The sequence below is a fragment of the Amblyomma americanum genome, chromosome 6 (genome assembly GCF_052857255.1).
Source record: "Amblyomma americanum isolate KBUSLIRL-KWMA chromosome 6, ASM5285725v1, whole genome shotgun sequence".
NCBI lineage: Eukaryota > Metazoa > Arthropoda > Arachnida > Ixodida > Ixodidae > Amblyomma > Amblyomma americanum.
In genome coordinates this window covers 77,223,957-77,247,501 of record NC_135502.1, presented here as the reverse complement: position 1 = coordinate 77,247,501, position 23,545 = coordinate 77,223,957, and the positions used below count along the sequence as shown (strand labels likewise).

The following is a 23,545-nucleotide window of genomic DNA, read 5'->3' as shown; positions in this document are numbered from 1 at the left end:
CGTTCGCGCTTAGTGCTGGGCCGATGGCGCTCGCAGTAACGGGCGATCGGTATCAGCATTCCCGGCGCCAGGGCTCGAACTCGCGTGTACCGCATTTACCCGCTCATTGTTTAATCCCCCCCCCCCCTCATTATTTTTATCCTGGAACATGAAATTAAATAACTTGGGTGATGCTCGAGGTTCGCATTTAAGAGTAGAACGCGATAACGTCATCGGGTCCTGTTCGCATGACCTTCTCAGTTAACTAATTTTCAAATAGCTACTCTTAATTAGCCATGTGCGTGTACGAGCATGTCTCCACTAAGTAAAAGACCACAACACACTTACTAGGTCCGCCTTTATTCAGCTTCATGGGTTTGATTCCCGCACAAATGAACCCAGGTTTCGTTCGAGATCAATCACTTTCCTTTGGTTACAGGAACCACCATGAGAAATTTGGCCTCAGTCCGAACGTTATTTGACCTGTTACTGAATTTGATTAATCCTTTGCCTCCTTAGGGATTTTTCGCTCACGGCCAACGACGCCGGTAAAGACGACACCGGGTTTTTGTTTCGCCACGGCGCCCTTAATTCTCTAAGTTTGCCCGTACTCGAATCTACCTGCAATCACGTACAGTCGAGGACAAAGGTCTCTGGACCACGTGTTCCTGAAACGAAGGCCATAGCTGTGCTATTAGCCTGCTGCTGGAGACCGCAGTTGTGGAGGTGAAAGTTAATATTTTGTTCCTTCATCTCCGCAAGTGTGGTCTCCAGCCGACGGCTAATAGCAGAGCTACGAGTTTCGTTCGAGGAACACGTGGTCCAGAGACTTTTGTCCCCGACTGTACATACCCGGCTCAAGAAACCTTGCCGTTCATGGGACGCGAACTGCTTCTTTAATTGTTCTTACATCGTCTGCAACAGGGAGATGTCGGGTCTCGAAGAAATGATTCGATATCAACGTCTGCATGTCTCCGACGTGTCTAGTTATCTCGCGGTGTGTTCTTCGTGTTAGGATGGAAGGCCTGTGAACGATAGAGGTCTGTGAATGTTCCGAGCCACTTACACCCGCGCGAACGTGGTGTACGTGCCGACACAGACGAGGACTGCTTTGGCATGCAGCCTTTCGAGCAATGTGCAGCACGTGCGCGCGGGCGCTGTAAAACCGCGCGTGGGCGTACGTACTATTATGCACCTCGTGCTCCGGAAGCTGCGGCTGCCACGACGCTGGCGGGGACGCGCTTTGCCATGCGCGAGGGAATTTGTTTCTTCTTTGTTTCCCCATTTGCTCGAGTAATGCTTGCCGCAGATCCCCCTCTGGAAGCGGGGACAGCGTGGCGCGGTCGCTGTCTGTAACTGTGCCCCCGTGTGGGCATTGTGTCCGTGTTGCTTTGCCGGTTGCATCGCGGATGCCCGTATGCGTGCCGGAGGGACCGTGGCCAAGGGTTCCGCGCAGCGTCTGCTGTGTACGGCGGCGAGCCATCGGTGGCAGGTGAAAGTTTGATTGCTACGGACTGCGAATCCGGTGTTTCTTCGCTGTGAATACCAGCCCGACGTGCGCTTCTGCGAATTGTTTTAGGTGGTTGCTCAATCTTTGTTGTAGTCGCAGTGAGCACATATTGTCGGGCACCACGCGGCTCTTGGCGGCTCACCTTGGTACGTGTCGGCAAACGTGAAGCGGTTTGCGCATGCGCAGTGGTGAAGCTATCACAGTGGCGCTCTGTCTCGTTTCCTCCTCTTGTGTGTGTGTGGTTTTGGCGCCTAAAAAGTACAATGCACAGCTTATTAAATTGGTTGTCGGCGATGCAGGTCATACCGGCATCCGCAAAACTAATACCCATGTCACACGGGCACTTGTAAGGCCCTAGAAATTAAGGTCCTTTGCCCCAAAGGCGCGTGACGCGCATCTACACGGGAAAGCGTCGAGACCTTTGCGATAAAGGTCCGTAGCCGCAAAAGCGGCCGTCAGCGGCCTTAAAGTTGCTTAAAGGAGCAACCCAGACGGCAGCGCCAGCTAGCGAGCTCAAAGAATAAAAAATTGACGCAATTTTAATTTTGAAACCGTAAAAAATATCTAATTTATCTTATTCAATGGTTAATTTTGCGTTACAGTGCACTTAACCGTAGAGGAGGCTATGACTAAAGACACACACGTGCTTGCGCATCTCGCTTTGCTGTTTTTTCTTCGTTTGCTCTTTGTTGAGTGCGTGTTTTGAGTTTGCTTGTGTGCACAAAGACACAAGCAACAAAGCACGCTTCTCGAACACAACGAGGAGCCGAACGGAAAAGTTCGCCTACCGTGGTCGGACCGAGAACGATGAAAAAAAAAAAACTGTTTCAAAATATCCGTTTCCTAACGTCAGAACGCTCGTTTATTATCGTGATAGCTACTTTTTCCAACATAAACGAAAGCACTCTTAGCTGAAGTGCTACCGTCTGCTTTAATTTCATAATGTTACTAGCGCCGCTTCACACACAGCGGTGACTTTTGGCATTCACGGAGGCCGCGTTCTAGCTCCTTTGGATTTGCCGTGTAGCAGCGTCGCTGCTCCTTTTCGGTTTTCCTCCTTTAGTGCAATAAGACAACTTTACGGCAAAGGCCGAGAAGTCCCGTGTGACAGGGGTATAAGGGTCGTTTGTTGTTAAAGGCTCCAGAATGTTCAGTTTGCCTCGGAGCATCCTGTTTTCCCAGTTTTTTGTCGCGAGTGCTGGCTTTTTCTTTTATTTGCCCAGCCCTTTCCACGCCGTATAATGTCGCTTCGTGCGGTATAAATTTTCGCCCGTTTAGTCGCAGCTCGCGTTGTCTGGCGACGTTCGGTGTCCGCGCTGTCGTCGTCGGCGTGGAGCTCGCAAACACGCAGAAATGAAAGCAGACGGCGATTGTAGCGGGCTAGAGGTATTGCTGCGAACACAGAACCGAGAGGCTGTGCGCAGTGCTAATTGTGCAGGTCTCCTAGCACGAACAAAAAAAAAAAGTGTGACGATGATAGCAGCAAAGAACACTCCCCCACTCTACATGCTCGTCATGTAGGCCTTATAGGGCGCGAATGTAGTCTCAGCGGATCGTTAGCTGAAAGATTCACTGTTTATCACGCGCTCTTGTGGTAGCAGTCAGCGCCACGCCGTTCATCGTTCTGGTATTGACGCCGGACCGACTCTGTTCTCTTCGTTTGGCGGTGCCGCGCTCTCCGACGACGCTTTGTTTATTTACTTTCCTGCGCCTGCCCCTTGAGCCGGCACCACCCAACTTCCGGTTTTGCGCTCACCGGTGCAATCGCTGTGTACGTACGCAAAGAAAAAAAAAAGAAACCGCGCTGAGCGCCGGCCTGGCTGAAGTCCCTTCGCAACTTCCCAGCTAAAAAAGACGGCAAGAAAGAAGTGCGGAGGGCATGGTCGCTGGGAAGGAAAAAAAAAAATGCGCAGGAGATTAAACGAAGAAAAGCTTCCTTGCTGCGCGTTTCAAGGTTCCGCCGTTTTGAATCGGCCGCGGGGCGGCAGCCTGTCTTGTCTCCTCCTTTTGATCATTTATTTGCCCGGGAAGCGGAGATCGCTCACGACTCCATCTCCGCCTCCCCTCCCCACCTCTCTCTGGCGTGCCCGCATCTTTCTCATTGCGTGCGATGTTTATTTGCCTCGGCGCCCTTTAAAGTGCCCGTTTCCTCGAGTTCCCTTCTTTTGCCGGATTGTCTCCTCTTGGCATGAACGTGCTGAAGTTGGGCCGGGCCGTTGAAGGCACTCGTCGCCGGCCCTCCTATCGTTTCTCCTGTCCTTTCTTTTGGTTTTTCTTAAGCCCCCCTCCCCCGTCTTATTTACTTTTTTCTTTTTTTTACCTTTCGGACGTCCTCTGACATGAAGTTGCGACTGGTACAGTCGTGCTTATTTTTTTCGCCGTTCCAGAACACTGCGAAGTTTCGCGCGCTTTTTTTAATCTCCCCCATCTTTGCTTTTTATTCATTTTTTTGTTGAGGCACGAGTGCCCTGAGAACTCCCTCGTAGGTGCCCGGCCCCTGGCGGAATAAACGCGAGTGGCCTAGTGAAGCGCGGACGCTTGCACTTGAGGGACACCTATAGGTCTTCCCCGTTCAATTTTATTTCGTGATGCAAAAAAAAAAAAAGCGATTAAGTGGCACTCTCCGGGTACGCACAGTCTTGGGCAAAAGTGTGCGGGTTGATGAGAAAAGAAAGGATTTTTTTTTCGGTACGGTTAAGTATATAAAATGCATAGAAACATGAGGCTACAGTCCCAGCCATGATATTACTGAGCATGCTTCGCCGCTCAAACTCTTTACACGCCTTAGCCAGCGAAAATTAGCGAGTACTTTATGCATAATTTAGCAAATGCCGCTGGTGCGCTCGCGTAAAAACCCAGGAAACCATCTTATCCTCTCCACGCAATGTGTGACAAAATTTTTTGAACGCCTAAGTGTGCTGCGAATATTTTGGCGTGAACCTGGACATGCTTGGTCCATCCGCTGGCAGAAATGCCACCTGATACGCTAGCGAGGTAACGCAGTAATAATATTTTAGTTCCAATTCGCATCGCGCGAACTTTTGTGTTGGTTAGACGCGTTTATTGGTGAGAGAATTGCATTTCAGAAATTTTCCCGCCACTCGATTCGAACTCGTGACGTCTACACTGAAAACGACTCCGTGATCACCGTTTTGAAGGGAGTAGAAGAGGCTAGCCTCTGGGATCCGCTGAGACAAAGATAGAAAACCGCAACACACTCCTTTTCTTGTGTTTTCTTTTTTTGAGTTTAAGGGACAGAAGACTAAAATTTAAGCACTTAATTTCTTCCGGCACAAGGGAAGCTTGCTGTCTCGGGTGCTGTATTCCGAAACGAATTTAATGATGACGCTGTAGAAATTTTTACCGAGAATTTTTAATTCAGCGCTTGCTCCCGTTTTTTTTTTTTTTTTTGTATCCCGATGCTGGAAATAATGATCAACGAGCTCGGTGGTGATAGCATGTCGGCAAAAGTGCTTTAACAAAGGCTAATATAAATCTCACCCTCCAGACAGTAATAAGATATTTTTAGTATATGGAGTAACGTCCATTTCAGTTTGAATGCCTAAAGCTGTTACGGCAAAGTGATTTACTCCCCGTCGACGAAAGTTTCAGTAGACCGTTGTTGCAGCTGCATCCAAGCAATTCAATGCACTGTAGCGCTATCTAGTTACAAAAGTTTTTATAAAAGCGCATGGTCGACGAAGCGAAGAGCGCACTGGAGAGTGCAAACTATAATAAAACATGACGGATGGTCCTGAAAGAAAAACGAAAACACTTAAAAACAAACAAGTTATATTTTACCTAGATGCGGTCGCGTGGTGGGCTATAGTGATAATGGCGCGTTTCACCTAATAATAATAATAATAATAATAATTGGTTTTTGGGGAAAGGAAATGGCGCAGTATCTGTCTCGTATATCGTTGGACACCTGAACCGCGCCGTAAGGGAAGGGATAAATAAGGGAGTGAAAGAAGAAAGGAAGAGATAAGTGCCGTAGTGGAGGGCTCCGGAATAATTTCGACCACCTGGGGATCTTTAACGTGCACTGACATCGCACAGCACACGGGCGCCTTAGCGTTTTTCCTCCATAAAAACGCAGCCGCCGCGGTCGGGTTCGAACCCGGGAACCTTATTAAGATTAGAGGTCCTCGTTTCTTACAATTTGAGGCAGGGTCTTTTCATTTCCGCCGCAAGCTTAGGAGACGTTTTTGGTCAGCGTTCGGTGCCTTCGACTTGTTTGCACACGACGCATTCAACGGTGTCGACGGCACTGCTGTGCTGCTCCGGCGAACTGAAAATTTATTTAGAGGAATACGAACCAACGCCTCATTAATGCACGCAATAGCGGATGCGCGTTTGCAATTTCCTCCGCGCGAGTAACTGGTATTTTTGTTTTTTCTTTCTCCCTCTGTATCGCTTATTCTCCTTCGTCCCCGAAAGAACACGGCGTGTATGTTAAATCGGTCATTGTAGCGAGCGTAAATGGGGCGCCGTGTGGTGTAGAGGAGCCTGCTGCTGGGGCCACTGGAGCGGTGTGTTCGGCAGCGTGGGTTGCGCGCGTGTAATTAATGCTTTGGCCGCGGAGAAAGCAAGGAAGGGGGGGGGGGGGGTATGGTAGTAGAGCGGTGGCTGGGCGAAATCGTTGTTCCCTGGGGTGTTTCGAGGACTCGCGAAGAGAGAAACAGCGTGGGAGCAGTGGTGCGGTGGAAAGTTACTTTTTCGAAAGACCTCGTGGCGCTCTTCTTCCGCGAGCGTCGGGCCGCGCGCGGTCTGCATGGGCGTGATGCTGCGGCGCAAGGTTGGTTTCCTGCCTGCCTGCGTGCTGTTGCTGATGGTGAATGAATGCGTCTAGCGCGACATGCGTACTTTTTTCTTTTGTAATGTGTACGGCGTTAGTTTTGAGCAATGTTCTCGGTGTGCGAGGCTGTTGCTGCACGCCGTGATGAATGCTCTCGTTTTTCTGTGTCCCTGTGAGTTGCGGAAAAAGTGTGGCCTAACAGCCTTCGCTTCAGCGGCTCGCATCGCGCAGCATTGTCCCCGTCATGGTCACGATTGTGACTCAGTTCCGTGCACGTAGCACACGTGACAGAAAATTTGTCGATGGTTCCAAGACGCGTGTTCGTTGCCTCGATGCTTCGCTGCGAGAGACAGCGGCGCCCGTGGCTTGCTTGACCGGTAAGAACGCAACGAGCGCTCTTGAAGAGTCGAGCGCCTATCGTAGAGCTGCTCACAATTTGCGACCATACTTAAAAAGTGGCGTCGAGTGAACTGGTTGTTTCGCGGAGTATCACGTTGTGCATCATCAACCCGCCAGCTCGGAGACGCTACGCGATTCGCGCGCCGAATTTCGCGATAGGCTGCGGGCAAACTTTCCGACGAAACTTTCTCCGTTAATAGACTTGAGTGGTGAGCCGCATTCAGCGATTCCAGAAGTTTACCTTTTTGTGTTATACAGTCCCGGATTGACACGACGTATTGTGCGGTGTGCGCTTGCCCGTCGCGTGTTTGGACTCGTGGGCGCCGTCGGGGCGGAAGAGAGACATCCTCACCGGTCGACAAACTCTGGGGTAACTCGCGCGGATTACCGGCGGAGCGGCGTGACCGGCCGCGTTGCCCTGACAGATCGGTGCTCGAGACGGGATTATGTCGCACACGCGACTGAGATACTGATCCGCGCTGAAGACAGGTGGCTTCGTGTCCTCCTCCTCTTTGACGTCCCTCCCTTTTTCACCCTCTCCCTCTATTTTCCTCCGCGCTATTAGTGCGCTCACGGGCGAGTTGGACGCCGGGGTGCGGGTCTGGCATTCCCTTTCCCTATGTGACACCCCCCCCCCCCCCTCCCCCTCCGGAGTCGTCAGCGGCGGGCTCGGAGCCAGGCTCGGTTTGCTGTCATTGTTCACCACCCTGTAGCCCTGGCCGGGGAGGGGGGGGGGGGGGGGGGGGGGCGTCTCCTAATCGGGCGTCGCCACGGTTGCCACCGCGGGTCCGGCAATTTCCGCGCGCACTTCCTCGTTCATGCCCCCACCCCCTTTCTGCGCCACACTCGTTCGCTTCGGGTGCTCTGTCCCGCTTTTTTGGCGGGCGCGGCTTTTGTGCGCAGCCCGCCAGCTATGGGTTCGGCACCGTTCGTCCCTTGTTTTCGGTCTTCTCCTCCAGCCTCTCCCTCTTGTCTGTCTCCATCCCCTCGCGCCGTCGGCAGTCACCCGCCCTCGCTTTATTTAATTCCGCGGAGTTTGGGCCCCGGCCCGGCGTGCGCGGCGATATAAATAGCGGCCGAGCCGCGCTCCGCTCGTATATTGAGCCGCGCGCTGCTGCTTCCTCCTCGTCGAGAAAGAGGATAGATAGAGCGGCCACCCCCTAATTTCCATGAGCGCGTGCGCGCCCCTCGCTCGGTGGCGGGGGAGCAGCACGACCCCCCCCCCCCCCCCCCCACCCCGTCCCTCGTGTAGTTCGTGCGTGCAGGGCGCTGCCGCTCCGCGATTCGATATTTTTCAATGAGAACGCGTGATTTCGTGGGCGTCGGAGTAGGGGTAGGACCGGCACCGCGTATTACCGCGTATGAGCACCGCTCCCTCTCTCTCCAGAGAGTGGCTCGCAGGGATTGACCTCGCGGCGGCGACTGAAGAGGGCGCGCTTTGGATTTCGCTTCGCTCGCTTTTTCGCCAGTTCCGCGGGGAGCGCACTTTTTGGCGGGAGTCTCGGGAAGTGGGTGCGGGAAGAGGAGGGTGCGTGATGACCTCCTTTCTATTCGGCCGAAGCGCCGACCGCGGCGCGGGTTTTCAGCCCGCTGCTCGTCGGCGGCGTGGCGAGCCCCGCGTGCTCGGTACTCTGTCGACTGCCGCCGGCTGTGTTCGTCCCCCCCGCTACGCCCCGGCTTTTTTTTTTTTTCGTTTGCCTGGCGCAGTGTGTGATTTCCCGGCCGCCGCTCAGTGTACGCGCACGCGCGCTTTTTGATGTCGTCGTCCCTCTTGTCTGGCCGCGGTGCGTGTCTGTGGCTCGCGCGTTTCTTTCCGGGGAGCCGAGCAGAATGGCCCTCGTTATTTCGGCCCCCGTGTATACCCCCCTCCCTCTTAGATTCTTTATGGCGTGTTGTATCCCCCCCCCCCCCCCCCCCCTGCTTATGTCAGTGCGGCGTAGCTAGGCTTCGCGGCGTGTTTTCGGGGCGAGCGCCTAGCTGCGCGCAGTTAAGGTCGGTGCGTGTATTCAGCGCCGCGCTCTCTTCTGCACCGACGGACACGTAGTACGGTCTCCGTGCCCCACTGCTTTGCTTTTGCGCATGCGTCGCTTTGTTCTTTAATGCAGACATCTACTAAGGATGAAGCGGGAGGTGAATAGCCGAGCGGTGTGTAATGCCTCGACGCTGACGAGCGCTCCACGTCGCCTCCCATTCCCCCCCCCCCCCCCCTTTTTCTCCCCACCATGGTGCTCGCTTCCCTTTCCCGGCGGTTCTCGCTCCGGGCGCACTTGTGCCGTTGCTGCTTGCCCCTCGTTACACGATACACTGTGCGCGCAGTGCCGCCCTCATTTCACTTATTATTGCTTCCATCCCTCCTCCTCCCCATCACTCCTCATCCCCTGAAAGTAGTGTCGCTCGCGGGTCACCCCCCCCCCCCCCCCCCCTCTGTTTCCGGCTCTTGGGTTCGCTGCATTTGGAAAAGTGACGTCACCTCTGTCTGGACGTCACCGCTGTCTGGATCTCGCCGCCGAGCAGTCGCCCCCTCCCGCTGTGACTGCTCTCGATTCCCAGTCGGCCACTTGGCGATAATGGGTTAGCGCGGCCGTGATCTTCTTGGGTTCTTTGTTTTTTTCGCGCTGAATTTTTTTTTACCTGCTGTCTGGATTATTTATTAGTTCTGCAGTGGCGGGAGGTGATATGGCCGGGCAGGTAGGTGTTTTATCTGCTAGAAAGAAGTCGGAACCTTTCCGGCCTGGTTGGGGGCAGTCCGCAGTCACCCCTCCCTTATCTCACGACTTCTGTTTCATTTTTAGTTTCATGAAGCTAAGATGTATCCGTTCACAAAACGGCGTTGTTCCATTCTGCTTCGCTAAGGCGGGACTACAGAAAAGGAAAAATAAAAAATGCGGAGTGCGCGGGCCTTTGGTTTGGTTTTTTTAAGGAATGGCGCAGTATCTGTCCCGCATATCGGCGGACACCTGAACCGCTCCGTAAGGGAAGTGATAAAGGAGGGAGTGAAAGAAGAAAGGAGGAAAGAGTTACCGCAGTGGAGTGTTCCGGAATAATTTCGGGCCTTACGCACCGCTTTTCAACAGTGCGTGCAATTTCGCTAGTCTCTCAGTGTTTTTGGGGCTGCACACTGACTGCATGCGTAGCTCGTGTTCTGTTTAGGGGGGGGGGGGGGGGGGGGTGGGGTTCTGTCTCGATTGGCAGGTAGGAGGTGCAGGTGGTTTTTGCCCGGAGTATTTCGATTAGGCGGGGATCGTGTCGCGACGACTTTCCGATCACGTTTTCAACCGTCCTTTGTCACTGGCATTCGCTGTTTTTTTTTTTTTGCGACGCGTGGTCGTCGTACGCCCTAGCGATGAAATAAATATAAATAAGATAAGAGTCACCTGCGCCGTACACCGGCGTTTCTGCTGGTGCGCTGAACCACGATCTGCTGCTCTGTCCGTGGCGCGGGGAGTAGTGTTCCCGACCTCCGAACAGCCAGGGAGCATAAAAAGAAAAGAGAAAATATTTGAAGTGGGGGGGGGGGGGGGGGGATTCACGTAAACTGCTCGTCGAAGCGCGTCTCGCTTGCAGCGAGCCGCTGGGATGCGTGGCTTTTATCTCTGCGCTTTCTCTTATTGTTTTGTTCGTGCTCTGGCCGCCGATGGGCGCAGGTGCGTTTAGGAGGAAAATGGAAGCCCCCGTGGCAGCGCACGTATGGGTGTGACGTTTTCTGCACATTTATTTCGTTTCGTGGTCGCTTGGTTGGTGTAAGAGAGAAAAAGCGAGGTCACGAGTTGTCTCCGCTTTTTAATTCTGAGCATCATTTCTTGTTGTTTTGTTTTCGAGCATTGTGCTACGATTGAAGCTTAGCCTACCTACTACTACCATGCACCATCGCATCGGCCGCGTACCTGCGTCGGTTTGCCTGCAGACTGGTAGACTGGTAGAAGAAAAAGCCTACGATGGCAAGATGATGCAGTACTGTTTGTTAGTTATTCAAGATGTTTTTTTGATGGCCCACGCATTTCCCGTCCGGACCTTTGATGGCTGTGGGTCGGGATTTGCTCCAGCTAATGTGCCCAAGAATTTCTGGACTCATCAGTGCGCCGTCGGCGTCGAAGCGATCTCTGGCGCGCTCACCGTACAGGGACTAGTGTGTTGCCGACGAGCGCGGCTTGTGCTCGCAAGGGCGCGTAAACTGGCCACCCTGGGACAGCCACGGAGTATTTTGGGGGAAGGGGGGAGCGGTTACATGTTTTTAATTCTCCCGCACTGCTCTGGCGTGGCGCATGTGTGCACTTGCGCCGCGGCGCGCTCTCCACAGTTGCGGAAATGATTGGGGTCTTTGACCTTTTCCGGCTCGTGTCCGACACGAGTCCGCTTCCTCCTATCTGCGAGGGTGTTTTGTTATGCAGTGTTGTAAAGTGGCTCTCCGATTTTTTTTTCGGCGCGCATGTGTGTGTGTGTGTGTGTGTGTGTGTGTGTGTGTGTGTGTGTGTGTGTGTGTGTGAGAGAGAGAGAGAGTGAGTGAGTGAGAGAGTGAGTGATGCGGGATGGTAGCTATTCGAGGGTTATGAAGACAACCTTTTTTCCAATGTGAAAACGGGCCTTAAATTGCCTTTGGGGAGTCATATTGACGCCACTGTTCCCCTGGAGCGTATCGCTGGGTAAAGCACGCAGCTTGAGATTTAAATCACGCTTCCCGTTGTACATTTGCATGGTAATAATGATTGTAATAACATAATTGCGATCATCATCCCCGTCTGCTCTACTCATCACGATCCGTATTGTAGCTCAACACAATCGTTAGCATTGTGAAGATCCCCCGGCAGGCGGAAACTTCAGCATCATTACGGTTGAAGAAGGCGTGCCATCAAGAAGGTACGAAGAATGTCCCCGAGTGCCTTCGACGCTTGTTCTCGCGACGATCCTTCTCTAGACAGGCCTTAGAAAAGGCAAGCTACTGGTCGGCTTTTTTCGGCGGCATTTATGTCGCGGAGTGGCGCTTTGCGTGCGTGACCTCTCGGGTCCGGCGCCGATCTCTTCCCATGACGCGATACCGAAGGAGGGGGCGATGGGAGGTTGTGTCGCTATCGCAACCGGAAATCGACGCCGCCACTGGTTCACTGCGCTCTTCCGGTCGGTGCGGTTCGGCGAAGTGGAGCCCGAGTCCTGCGCCACCGCCGCCCACGGGGTTTTCTTCGCGCTGACCGCAGCCGAGCCACGCGACGTCCCACGATCGGTGATTTGGGATGCGCTGTGCAATCCCAAAACGACGGCCGCTTTCCTCCCCCTTTTTTTTCTTCTTCTTTAAACCCCCGTTGGTGGTGGGCGTATCATTCTCGGCCCGCGCGCGTAACGGTGCTGCCCGCTTCCAAGGCACGACGGCGCATCGGACATCGTCAGCGTTGTCTCCCTTTTATCCTGCCCCGTTGTGATCGTTATTCGAGAACGAGCTCCGTTGGGCGGATGCCTCCAGCGGGTGGAGTCGGTTGCACGCGCGGGAGGTTTGGAAAGCGCCTCCGCGTGGCTGTCACGGGAGGTATTTATTTCTGCGGACCGGGCGCGAATGGTGGCCGGATCTGTTTTTGCGCGGTCGACTCGGAATGTACGCGAGGTCCGCGGGATCGTATTCGAGTGCCGACTTGTGTCGCTGGTGAAGCCAGCCCGGTGGGAGACGGTGCGCCCGCTGCCAGTTTAGATTGGTGAAATCGAGTGGGGCCTTCTCGGAAGTTTTGTTTGGGTGTAAGGTGGAGCGCGGCACAGTCGTTTCTGCTGGAGGCACCGAGAGCGCGTCCGTGCTCAACGAAAAGTCTTGCCTGACGCAAAGGATGTGTACGTGTGGCCACTTTTAGGTCATTTTTTGTGCCGTGCCTCTGATTATCTGCGCAGTCGGATACTGACTTACTTTAAAACGGCCACCGCAGCGGAGAGGCTCCTGAGCATCACGTGCGAATATAGCATGTATTGCACACATGCGTCACGTATAGTTTTCTCTGTCTAGCGCTGTGAGTTTGGTGTCCGAGAAATTGATCCACTCAAATTTCATTCGCCTGATTGAGCCCCCCCCCCCCCCCCCCTTTTTTTTTTGTTCTGAGGAAATAGAGCATTTTAAACCTTGTCCGGTTTGTTTTCCTTCAGTGAGCTTGCCGCTGCACGCTTACTACGATGTTTTCTCAGCTGACACAAGGCGGTTAAGTTTATGCCGCAGTATAGTTTACGCACTTGTGATTTCTCAAGCTCTTTATTGCTTGGTAACTTCTGAATATGCTAGACAATTTTGTTACCATCTGGCTGTAACGGGTCTTTGAGGGGCTCTGATAAAGCTGCGGTATGCCTGGGGACGTTAAAAAGACTCCGCTTCACGAAAATCTGCCAGCAAAAATATTTTTTCATAGCGCGGGGAACTCGCCCTTCCACAACCGCGCTAATCCCTTTTCCCCGGCGGGGTGTACCGGTTTTGTACCGCTGCGTGGTACAAAACCCTTAGTACCGGGTGCCATGACCCTTCACCGAACACACCGCTCACGTGTTGCCACCGCGTTCCTTGTTGACGTTCCGCTTTGAGAGTAATCCCCCGCTACCGTGTCCAGAGTACGGTGCATCTTAGCCGGACTTGTTCGAGGAAGCCGCCCAGTCCAGCTTCGCAGAAACAGCCATCTTCGCATAGGACGCACACACAACTTCATACTCACGGAACAGAACGGAACGGAAAAAAAGAAAACCTAAGTTTGAACCATGTGGAGGCGAGCTGACAGTAAGCCACATTTTATTTCTCACGCAAAATAAGTCGGAAAAACAAGGAAAAGAGCAGCTTACTGGGTTTCACAATGAACACATTCTTTCTCACCATAAGCTGCCCTTAGGAGAAAATGCAGTTGTGTGGCTTGCCGTGCGTTTCTAGGTTTCTAAAGGAAGGGAATGTTCTGACCAAAATGTGGTATGTGGTGAAAAAGTTTTCACCACATTTTAACCCTTTGTCGCATAGGCTTAGCTGCTTATGTGCTATGAAACTTCACACAGCACAATGCCGTGGGAGAGTACAAAGGATGATGATTTTTTTTTTTGTACAAGGCTAATGGACGCATCTATTTCCACACTTTGGGCATTTACTTCTCTTAATGCACGGAATGCATTTGACGTCGACATTTTCTGTTCCCGTGTCTGCTTTGCCTCTGCCTCTCACATCTTGTTCCATCCGTCCGTTTGCGAGCGGTACACTCGCCTGGATAGGAGTGTTCCTCTCTGGGATTCTGCACTGCGAACGTTGTTACCTACGCTGTCGTTGGGAGATGGAGAGAAAGAAGTGGTAAGGCGAACAAGAACGCCGATGCCTGTGGCTTCTGAAGGAAGAAAAGCGTCACGAAAAGACGTACGACCCCATTATAGCACTGCGCGGAGGAACTTCCCAAGCGTAGTGTTGGGTATTCCAGGCGTAGGATGCGAGTAGGGGGTCAGTTAATTCTGAGGCGCCTTGTCAAGAGTCATACAGGATGTTGCCAGACGACCACGGCGAAGCTACCGATGCAACTCAACGTGGAGACGTTTCGGGACGGTTACATGCCGAGCAGGTTAGTTGTGTCTGGCGAGTTGGGTTAAGCAATCGCAGCGTTCCCCCTGCGACATATATTCGCGTCAACTTTTCGCGTAGGCGGTGGCGTACATCTCTAACGCTGCTGCTTCTCGACGGCGCGCTCTTTTTGGGCGTCGCTTTAAATGAGCACTCCCACTTATCGGTTACCGGTGCTGTTCGCAAAAAAAAAAAGAGAATAAAATGTGCAGCTCGCCTGGCTAATCCTTCGTCCGTGGGCGTGCGCGAAACTGTGCATCGTCGTCTCTGCATGCATGCATTACATGCATTACAGTTTTTAACGGCCGCTGTCCCAGTACACCGGAGACGCGCACCGCGTGGGCGTGTCGCCGAGCGGCTGTGGTGTGGCCTGGACGGGTGGGCGGGGTCTTTTTTGTTTTTCAACATGAACTGGTGGACGAGTTTGTTTGTTTTTTTAGTTGTTTCTAGTTGTTAGTTGTTTGTTTAGTTGTTTTTGTTTTCCCCGGCCGCAGCGAGCTTTATGCGGCGCACTCCTCGCGTTGAAAGAACAAGCGGAGAAGCGTGGAAGTTTTATTAGGACGAGCGTGGACGTGGGGTTGCGCAAGGCTGTGACGAACATTAGCGCGCACTGGGGGCGTTGATTTTTGTAAAAAAAAATCAACGACCTCCCCCCCCTCCCCCCATATTCTTCGACCCCGGTCTGCAGTTCTGGTGTTTTCGCTTTTTGTTGGCTATGCGGGATCACGTGCGCCTCAGGTCATATGGTTGAAGCTGCAACGGCACGCGAACTAATTGCTTGCTAGCTTTACGCGTGTGTGGCGCGTAGTTCTTAAAGAAGGTTTGTGGAACGCAAAAACGAATTTTGTGTAATAGCGTTAACGTTTGGGTAATGTGCGGTGTTGGGTAATGCACAGTCTATAGGGAGCTTGCACGAACGCCGGCGGCGCTGTGCATTCTGGGTAGCCCGCCAGCAGTCGGCGCAGCCACCGCACGCGCAGCACAGCCAAGTTGACACGGTCGCGTAGTGGGTCCAAACGGCGTTCGCGTGATGGTATACTGTTGTGGTGTGGGTTTCAACAGTCGAACCCAAAGCAATGCGCAGGAACTGAAGACATTATAACAAACTGCACATCTCCGACCAAAAAATTAATTTCAAACCCCACGTTTCGAAGCCGACTCGGCTCCTTCATCAGGACTAACTGGGGCAGTAGCTATCCTCTTTAAGTATGGAGGGGAGGACGGGGTCAAAGGAAAAATAGCTGTGATGCCAAAGGCGGGGGGGGGGGGGGGAAGAGGCCGGGGGGGGGGGGGGGGGGGTTAAGGCTGTGAGTCACGTTGTCGCACTGTGGGGAGGCGGTCAATGGCGACATTTTTTGGTTGAGTTGCAGAGCGAAGTCCCTGGCATACCACAATACCATTTGTTGGGCGAGTTGGTGCTCACTATAATCCATAACAGCGGGACAGAGAAGGGTTGTGTCCTCTCTTCTCTGTCCCGTCGGTCGCGCTGTTATGGATTATCCTGGCATACGGACGTCCAAAAACTTTTTTTGAACATCCTGGTATCCCGAAACCACAGCACCCTTCAATTCTCCGTATACCGTAAACCAACCCACTCAGGCCGGTTTCTCCACTCTTCTTCGAACCACCGGACAGTCCATAAAGCATCAGTGGTGAAGGCGTTGTTCAGAAGGGTTGAGACACACTGTTGCACAGAACTTTACAGAAAAAAAAATAACGCACGATATACAAAGAACTCATGAACGGCTACCCAAAAAAAAACTTCATTAAAAAAAACCATTTGGCTTCAAAAGCACAGCAACGTGCGCCAAGAAATCAACGCACAAATACCAACGCCACCAGCAAAATACCCCACTCTACCTTATGTGGGAGGTGTCAGCGAAACCATCGCCCGAATCCTGGAAAAAAGGGGGCCTCCGGGTTGCGCACAAGCCCACAAACACTGTTGCGCTTTGCCTGCCTGTTCCCAAAGACCGGGCGGAGAGAAAGGGGCCCAATGCATTGTCTGCAAAATTCCTTGCGCCGACTGCGGACCCAAGCTACATCGGCGGAACCAAAAATCTCAAAGAAAGAATTCGGCAACAATAAAAAACGACGTCTGTAACTTGGCAACAGGGCGCAATCCTGTAGCCCAACATTCCGATAAACTCAGACCATAGAATCTACTTCGAAGAAACCCGCATCCTCGGAACCGAAACATATTACCACAAATGGCTCTTTCTGGAATGTTGGCACATCCAAACCACCCCAACAACATCAACCGCATAAAAGGAAACCTGCCCCCAGTATATGCCCAGGGACTTTCCCCTCTTCAACTCAACGAAAAAAAGTCGCCATTGACCGCCCCCCCACAGTGCGACAGCTTGACTAACACCATTAACCCACCCTTCCTCCCCCTCCTCCACATATTTCGAATCACAGCTTTCGTTCCTTTGACCCCCCTCCTCCCCTCCATACTTCCTCCCCGTACCCCCACATATTTCGAATCACAGCTTTGGTTCCTCTGACCCCCCTCCTCCCTTTGTGGTAATTTGTTCACAATTGCTGCTGGACATTGACCATCCTTGGTTACGCGCGTACATTTCCCAGGTCAGCCGTCTTCGACTATTGCAGCCCCGACTGGGCCCCCCCCCATCGTTGCGCCTGCGCTATGCCTTGGAATCCCCAAATCAGTCGCGCTGTCATCGTTGCAAAGCACGATCCCATCGGTGGTGGCCGGCATTCAGGTGTTAGGGCTGTCTATCAACGACTGTTTGACGTGCGCGTAGACCATACCAGTGTGCTAAAGAAATGTCGCCGTCGCTTTTCGCGAGGACCCACGCGGGTTGCTTGTTCAGACTTTGTGAGTGATTCACCCGGGCATAAATCACAACGGAAACGCCATCCATCTGGCGGAAGAGGCCGCTACCAGTCAAGGACTTGCCAGCCAGCCTCTAACCGCGGACGCGCAACTCCTCGTCTTCAAGGCCTACGTGCCAGGGGCGGGGACGAACGTCTTTTCTGATGGCAATAAAAGTTATTCAATCAATCAAAAACAACGGAAACAAAAGGAATTTGTATCTCAGTATTAGTATCCTTGCCTGTGTTATCACGCATGGCTATGAGAATGCTATGGCCTTCCTTCCACAGCTTCCCTGCCCTTAAGTTGCTTCCGAGTGACAAAAGTAGTTCTCCGAACTAGAAATTCATGAATGCCGACGACGTCGACGGGTGGCCCCATGTCCAAATCAATAGTGCAGTCGTCCGCGCATAGCGTGAATGGGTCCACGCCGCACTGCTTAGCCTATAAGCTCATAGCGCGCCCGATCTTTTGGGCACAGCGTCGACGCATATATTACTGAAGAAACTGCTGACGTTTTCCACGCACGTGTTGCTTGGTTGATTGTCGAAGACGACCCAGCACTCGGTCACTCCACTGAAGAAGCCTGGCTGCGAGACTGCTGCCTAGGACGACAAGATGGCGGATTACCCAGGATGCATAGCGAGCGCAAGATGGCGGGGACGACATAGAGACCTTTTGTGTACCGTGCTACCGTTTACCAAAGGCAATGACGTTATCGGAGCGCACTTCGTACCGTGATACCTTAATGGTCGACGGCTTAACGGCTGCATTCGTGTAGAAATGCGCAGTTGGTGACCGCTCGCCCGCTTTGTTGGCCACGAAGGTTCATCGTTTCGGCAAATCGTGAAGAAATCTCGGATCGGAGCTACTACATATTTTGGTTATGTCGTACATACATGATGACATCGAGCTACTAGAAGCAACGCGAGCCGGAGCACATGGGACCCGTGGCTGGCGAAAACACACTAGCCGCTGGGGATGAGCTCTTGCAACTGATGCCAGCCGGGCCACGCGGGGTCTGTGACTGTCATCCCACCACTCTAGCCTCGTTTACATGAAACCGACAGCGGCGGGTCAAGTCAGGTGATTGAGCTGAGCGAGGCCAGCCCAATTCGATTACGGTCTGTCTACATGAACTCGATACGAGCGAGTCGGTTCTCGCAGTCGGAGGGCGCGTCCGCGCGGGCGGTAAACGGGCTTCCGCTTCTGGTTCTCTGCTGCGGAAAATGCTTTCTCGAAGCGCGAAAGAGAATCTTTGGTATAGGGGGGTTTATCGTCCCAAAGAGACTCGGGCTATAAGGGACGTCGTAGTGGAGGGCTTAATTATTTTCGACCACCTGGGGCCCTTTAACGCGCATTGACATCGCACAGTACACGGGCCTCTAGAATTTCGCCTCCATTGAAATTCGACCGCCGCGGCCGGGATCGAACCCGCGTATTTCGGGCCAGCAGCCGAGCGCCATAACCACTGAGCCATCGAGGGGGCGAAAGAGAATCGGGTAATTCGTGAAGGGGGCTGCGAGCCAACGAACCCGTTGCGGCGGAGTTAAGGGGGTCGAGTCCAAACGACTCGCCGACCCGACTCGGCGGCGTTTACATGACCCCAGCTACTGTTTTCTATCCGAGAACTGGACCCAACCCGGCCGTGTCGGGTTCACGCCGCTTCTGACGGCCTTCCCCAACTACCCTTCTCAAGAGAAGCACGTGCGGCTCACTCGGGATGCTGCCGATGGGAAGCAACCGGTCTGTCCCTGTCCAGCGGGACAGTTCCTAGTATACCTGCCGTGCACGCTTGGGAGAAGAAGCCGTCCCACGTGGACAACTTAGCTGCTGCCTGAGCACATGGTCCAGTGGGAGCCCTCGACGCATCTAAAAAGCCACTCGGCACCGTGGAACCAACAAGGTGGCGGTATTGGTCAAAAATGGCGGGAAGACGCGGTGGAAGACAAGCTTTGTCTGGCGTCTTCCTCTCGAGCCCGACTTGTTGCCATTCTGTATGGATTTATGCGCAACCCAAGAAAGTAAATATATCCTTAATTGTGATCTCCTTAGAGGTAAGCTCCGTCCCATATTGGGCGGGTTTCCCCGCATAAGATCCAGGACCACGGCAATGTCAAGCGAGTGTCACCAAGATTGGCGCTTCAATCAAGGCTCACAGACCGACTTGGCCAACTGACGTACAACTTGGACATTATATTTGTCTACTCACTACACTCGCGTGCTTTAGTTATCATAATGTGCGATCATGCGAAATATTCCAGAACGAGTAAATGCGCGCCTGCTATAGACGGCACGGCCGGGCGGTAATGCTTCTACTCTGAAAGATTCCTTCGCAAGCGGACTAGCGTATATTAAACAAGGCAGAGGAAAGTTCGACGCGAGAAGTACGAAAAGTGGTATTATAATTGATAAACTTTCAGTGCGTGCGGTGGCGGTCTTCTACGCGGATCGACCTCAGTTTCGTTGCCAGCCATAGCTCGGGGGGGAAAGCGCGCGTGCTCTGCGCAACTCGCCGGGCCGAAAGGGGTGTACGCGCGTAGCGAGCGCCGCGGCCCGGATAATTTAAACGTGTGTGAGCAGGGCGCTCGGGCGAGCTAAGGAACCGAGAGCAAGGAGAAAGCGTGGCGTGCGTCTGTCGCGGCGCGTGTGTTATGGCGGTACGCGCACACACTCCGCCGATCCTCACGACGACGACGTCGTCGTGGACGATCGCGGCCGCTGCAGCGAAAGACAATTACGCCGCTGTAGCGGGCTGCGCCTTCTTGTTCGCTCGGCGGCGCCGGCTTTTTCGCTCCGCTCTCTTGTGTGCCTTGTGCGTGCGTGCGCTCTCTCTACTGGATCGCTGGGGCGCTGCCAGCCAGCGATCCAGTTCATTGCTGCGGAAAATGCGGCAGCAACCAAGAAAGGGACGAAAATGACGGCGATGATCACGACGACGGCAGTTGGGAGCCTTCTCGGCGCGTTTCGGGTCTGGCTGCTTGCTGCGCCTGCTTGCCGCTGCTGCTGCTGCTTTGACGTCGTCTTCTCTTCTGCTTATGGCCCTAGACTGATTTCTCTCCTTTTTTTTCTCTTCGGCTTTCCTCCGATCTCTGTCTCCTGTGGGTGTTTGTTTCGTTCCTTCCTCTCTCCTCGGAGCTTTCCTGGCTTCGGGAGGACGCCACGCGCGAATCCTGGTTGCCTTTCTCTCTTTTGTGTTTCTTTTCTTGTTGCTTTGCCCCTCGTCGATATTACAGTTTCGCGCAGACTTCTTGCGTCGTCGCTTTTTGTTTGCCCGAGAGAGCTCTCTCTCTCTCTCTCTCTCTCCTGCGTTTTTTTTTTGTTTTGGCTGGTTTCTTTCCGGGAATGCTCGGGAAGGAGCAAGGCTGTTCAGTGCGCGCTTTTCCTTTTCGTTCGGCTTTTGTTTTTGTTAGCGGGGATCCCTCCGGTCGAATGCGCGTCGTCCAAAGGAGCAGGAGGGGACGGGCTCGCGGGACAGAGTGCGCGATTATGTTAGGTCGCCGGGAGGAGTGGAGGGGGGCGGGGGGGGTGCTAAAGATATAAAAAAAGAGGAACGAGAGGTGGGATGAACAGTGAGCAATAAGATATAAAAGGACGTGCTCTAAAGGGAAGGCGCAAAAGCGGGGCGAACGGGAGAGGGGAGCCTTGCCTTGCACGTGGCTTGCCTTCCACCCCTCCTTCTCTCTCTCGTCGCTGTTCTTTGCCGCTTTCGCTGCGCTTTTCCTCTCGGCTGTCGGATTTTCGTCTCCGGTCCCCTCCACCTCCTCCTCACCTCCCCAGTCTCCGCCTTTTTGCGGGGCTCTTTCTTTCTCGTATTTTGTTTCATCCGTCTCTGCATCGTTCGTACTTGGATTCTTGCACGTTTGTAGCGCTCGGTGCCAGCTATTCGCACTGCTCCCCGAATTTCGTTCTTCCCTCTTTAGTTCGTGCCGCGTTCTCCGTCGCTTCTTGCTGCTTCGGTCGCGCTCTCCCCCCACCGTGTGGCGCGCATGGGGCGGCGGCAGCGACGTTGCCGTCTCTCTCTCTCTCTCTCTTCCCTCCTTTCCTACCGGGGAGAGTTTCTCTTCTGTGGCGTACTTGTGATTTCTCCTCTCCTGTCGGTGCGGTGAAGCTCCCCCTCTTTCCTTTGTTTCCGCCGGCGTTGGAGCGGTGCCGCTTTTCCCCCCTCCCCTGACAACGCTCTCCGTAGGGGCGAGCGCGGGGAAGCAGCGGCGCGACACACACGCGCTGCCAGCACGCAGCGGCGGTAGTAGTCGCGGCGGGCGCTCCATCGCAGCCTAGCGTTCGCTTGTGGGTGGTGCCGCATTCGTACCGCGTCCTCTTTGGTGGCTGCGCGACCGGCGGTGTCTCCCAGGGGGCTTCCACTGTTCCTGCTACGAGTGTCTCCGGTCGTTCCCCGCTGAAGCGAGGGTGGATTTCGCCGTGTGTGTCGGTTGTCGCACGATGGCCGGTGCGTCGCGTCGGCCGCGTGGTGCGGTGATCTCCGCCGTAGCTTGATGTGGTTGTGCACGCGCTTCGGGCCGCGAGCAGCGTCTTGTTCGCTGTCGCCACCATGTTTCCCTACGAGAGCGCCGGTGGCAGTCAGGTGTCCATGGGCTTCCTCGAGGCCGCCTACGACCAGCACCAAAACGGCGCCGTCAGCAACGGCCACCATCATCACCACCTCCACCACCACCACCATCAGACGCAGCAGCAGCAGCATCAGCCTCTGGTCCATCACCACAACCATCATCAGATGATGCGCTATCAGGTGGGGTCTTTGTCCGTGGAGACCGCGTGCAGCAGCCTGCTTACTGGCGCGAGTAGCGTCGCATCAATTTCACGCGCACGTCTTCAACTTTGCACGGACTCTCGGTCCTGCGCTGGCTGGCTCGTGAATGAACGGTTTCATGTGGCTCGAAAAATACCTAAACCTCCCTGCCCTCTTTCACGGAGCTTTAACCTGTCGTCACCAGCACGTAAGGAGCATTTGGAACCCGCATGAGTTTGGCTTTATTCTTGAAACGGGCTTCGCGGGAAATCGTTCCCAGTTTCTTTCCCGAGGTGACAATGTGGCCCATAATTTCTGTCAGTATAGGCGCTGCTTTTCTCGAAACTCCTTCCGAGAAAATTGCCTTTTTTCCTTTTTCAGGGCTAATGCAATGCACTCCTGTTTCGTGCACCGCGTGTGTCGTCCCGGAATCTTGGCGCGCTCACCGCATCTTTAATACTCTCGTTCGGCGCACACCTGTCTGAAAAGCGTCCATAAGCCGTTTCAGCTGCTCGCTTTGACATGTTTCACGCGCGCTCATGGGCCTCGTATTGTGCCGCGCGATGTGTTTCCCCGTCTCACGCACTGGAGGCCTGCTTTGACGGATGATCCCCTCCTCCTCCTCTGGCCGACCGCGGGCCATTGTTCGTGGCACGTTCAGTCGCGCTCAGAGGACGATGGGGAGGGAGGGGGGGGGGGGGACCTCGTGAATTTTCGGAAACTGCCGCATTTCCGCCGTTGTTATCGCTCTTGCGGCTCTGCTTTGTCGGGACGCGGCGACGTTTTTTTTTAAGTCCGCTAGTGTGCGTGATCAATGCCCTTCCCGCTAGGCACTCGTGCCTGACCCTTTCGTTCTTTTGTTGTGCGCGGTTTAGTAACCGCGCGACTTACTTTTCTTTTTTTTTCGTTGATTCGTGGCCGGCACGCAGCGAGCATCGTTCGCAGCATTCTTCGCTCCAATAGTGAAGAGAAACTGGAGCGTTCTAGCCAGGGCTAAGAACCTACGCACACATTTTCAGTCGTGTTTTGAAAGTCGGAACCTGGCTGTTCCGGTATGGCTTCCACGTGATAGCGTCGAGGTTCCAAATGCTGCGTCACGCACCTGGCGCACACGCAAGTCTAGCGAGCTTTATGGCATGGACACGTTTCGGTCTACAGTAAACTAGAAGTAGGCATAGTGTAGTGGAAAAAAAAGCGGGAGCTGCGGCGCATAGGCGGCGTGAAACCGGAAATGTTGACTGCCGACAGGGGCACTGGCATAGAGTTAATGGCGCTGGTGTAGGTACTCCCGAGCAGACGACACTGAACCGCCTTTTCCACTGCCCCTTCTTGCAAGCTCACTGTAGTTCACCTTCCCAACGAGTGCTCCCTGGGCCAGTCGCTATGCTCCTCACCGGGCTGTTGTGCTCACCTTGCGCTAGAGGAAGCTACAGCGGAACCGGTTTTTGCAACAACTCCGAGGGGAAAGAGGTTCGGCATCTCCCTCGCCGCAAGGTTCGCAAACAGCCCAGCGAGCAACATGGCGGCGCCCGGGGAACACTCATTGGCTTTGTGCATGATCTGGTGGTTTTTATGCCGCGTGAGACGCTGATGAAAAGATGCAGCCGTATTTTAGAAATGAAAAATCGCAAAATTCGTTCAGGTCAGCAATCGCCGCAAATGTTTTTTTTGTTCTAAAATAAAAACTTTGCTTCACAGGCGGCGTTTGCGATCACCCCTGGGCGCAC

At 53.8% G+C, this 23,545-nt stretch overlaps 1 protein-coding gene across 15 annotated transcripts in view; it reads left to right on the top strand.

The window, feature by feature from the left end:
* LOC144093746 (transcription factor 4-like) overlaps positions 1–23,545 on the top strand; it is a 136,192-nt gene that overhangs the window by 19,535 nt on the left and 93,112 nt on the right. For 3 of the 15 annotated variants that reach the window (XM_077627442.1, XM_077627441.1, XM_077627440.1), the window contains exon 1: positions 21,287–21,818. The exons of 11 other annotated variants lie outside the window; for them this stretch is intronic. In XM_077627442.1, coding sequence (XP_077483568.1) covers positions 21,621–21,818 — 198 coding nt within the window. In that variant the 5' untranslated portion in view covers positions 21,287–21,620. Of the gene's footprint in view, positions 1–21,286; positions 21,819–23,545 lie in introns of those variants that run through there. One more of the 15 variants, XM_077627439.1, reaches the window with a different exon arrangement.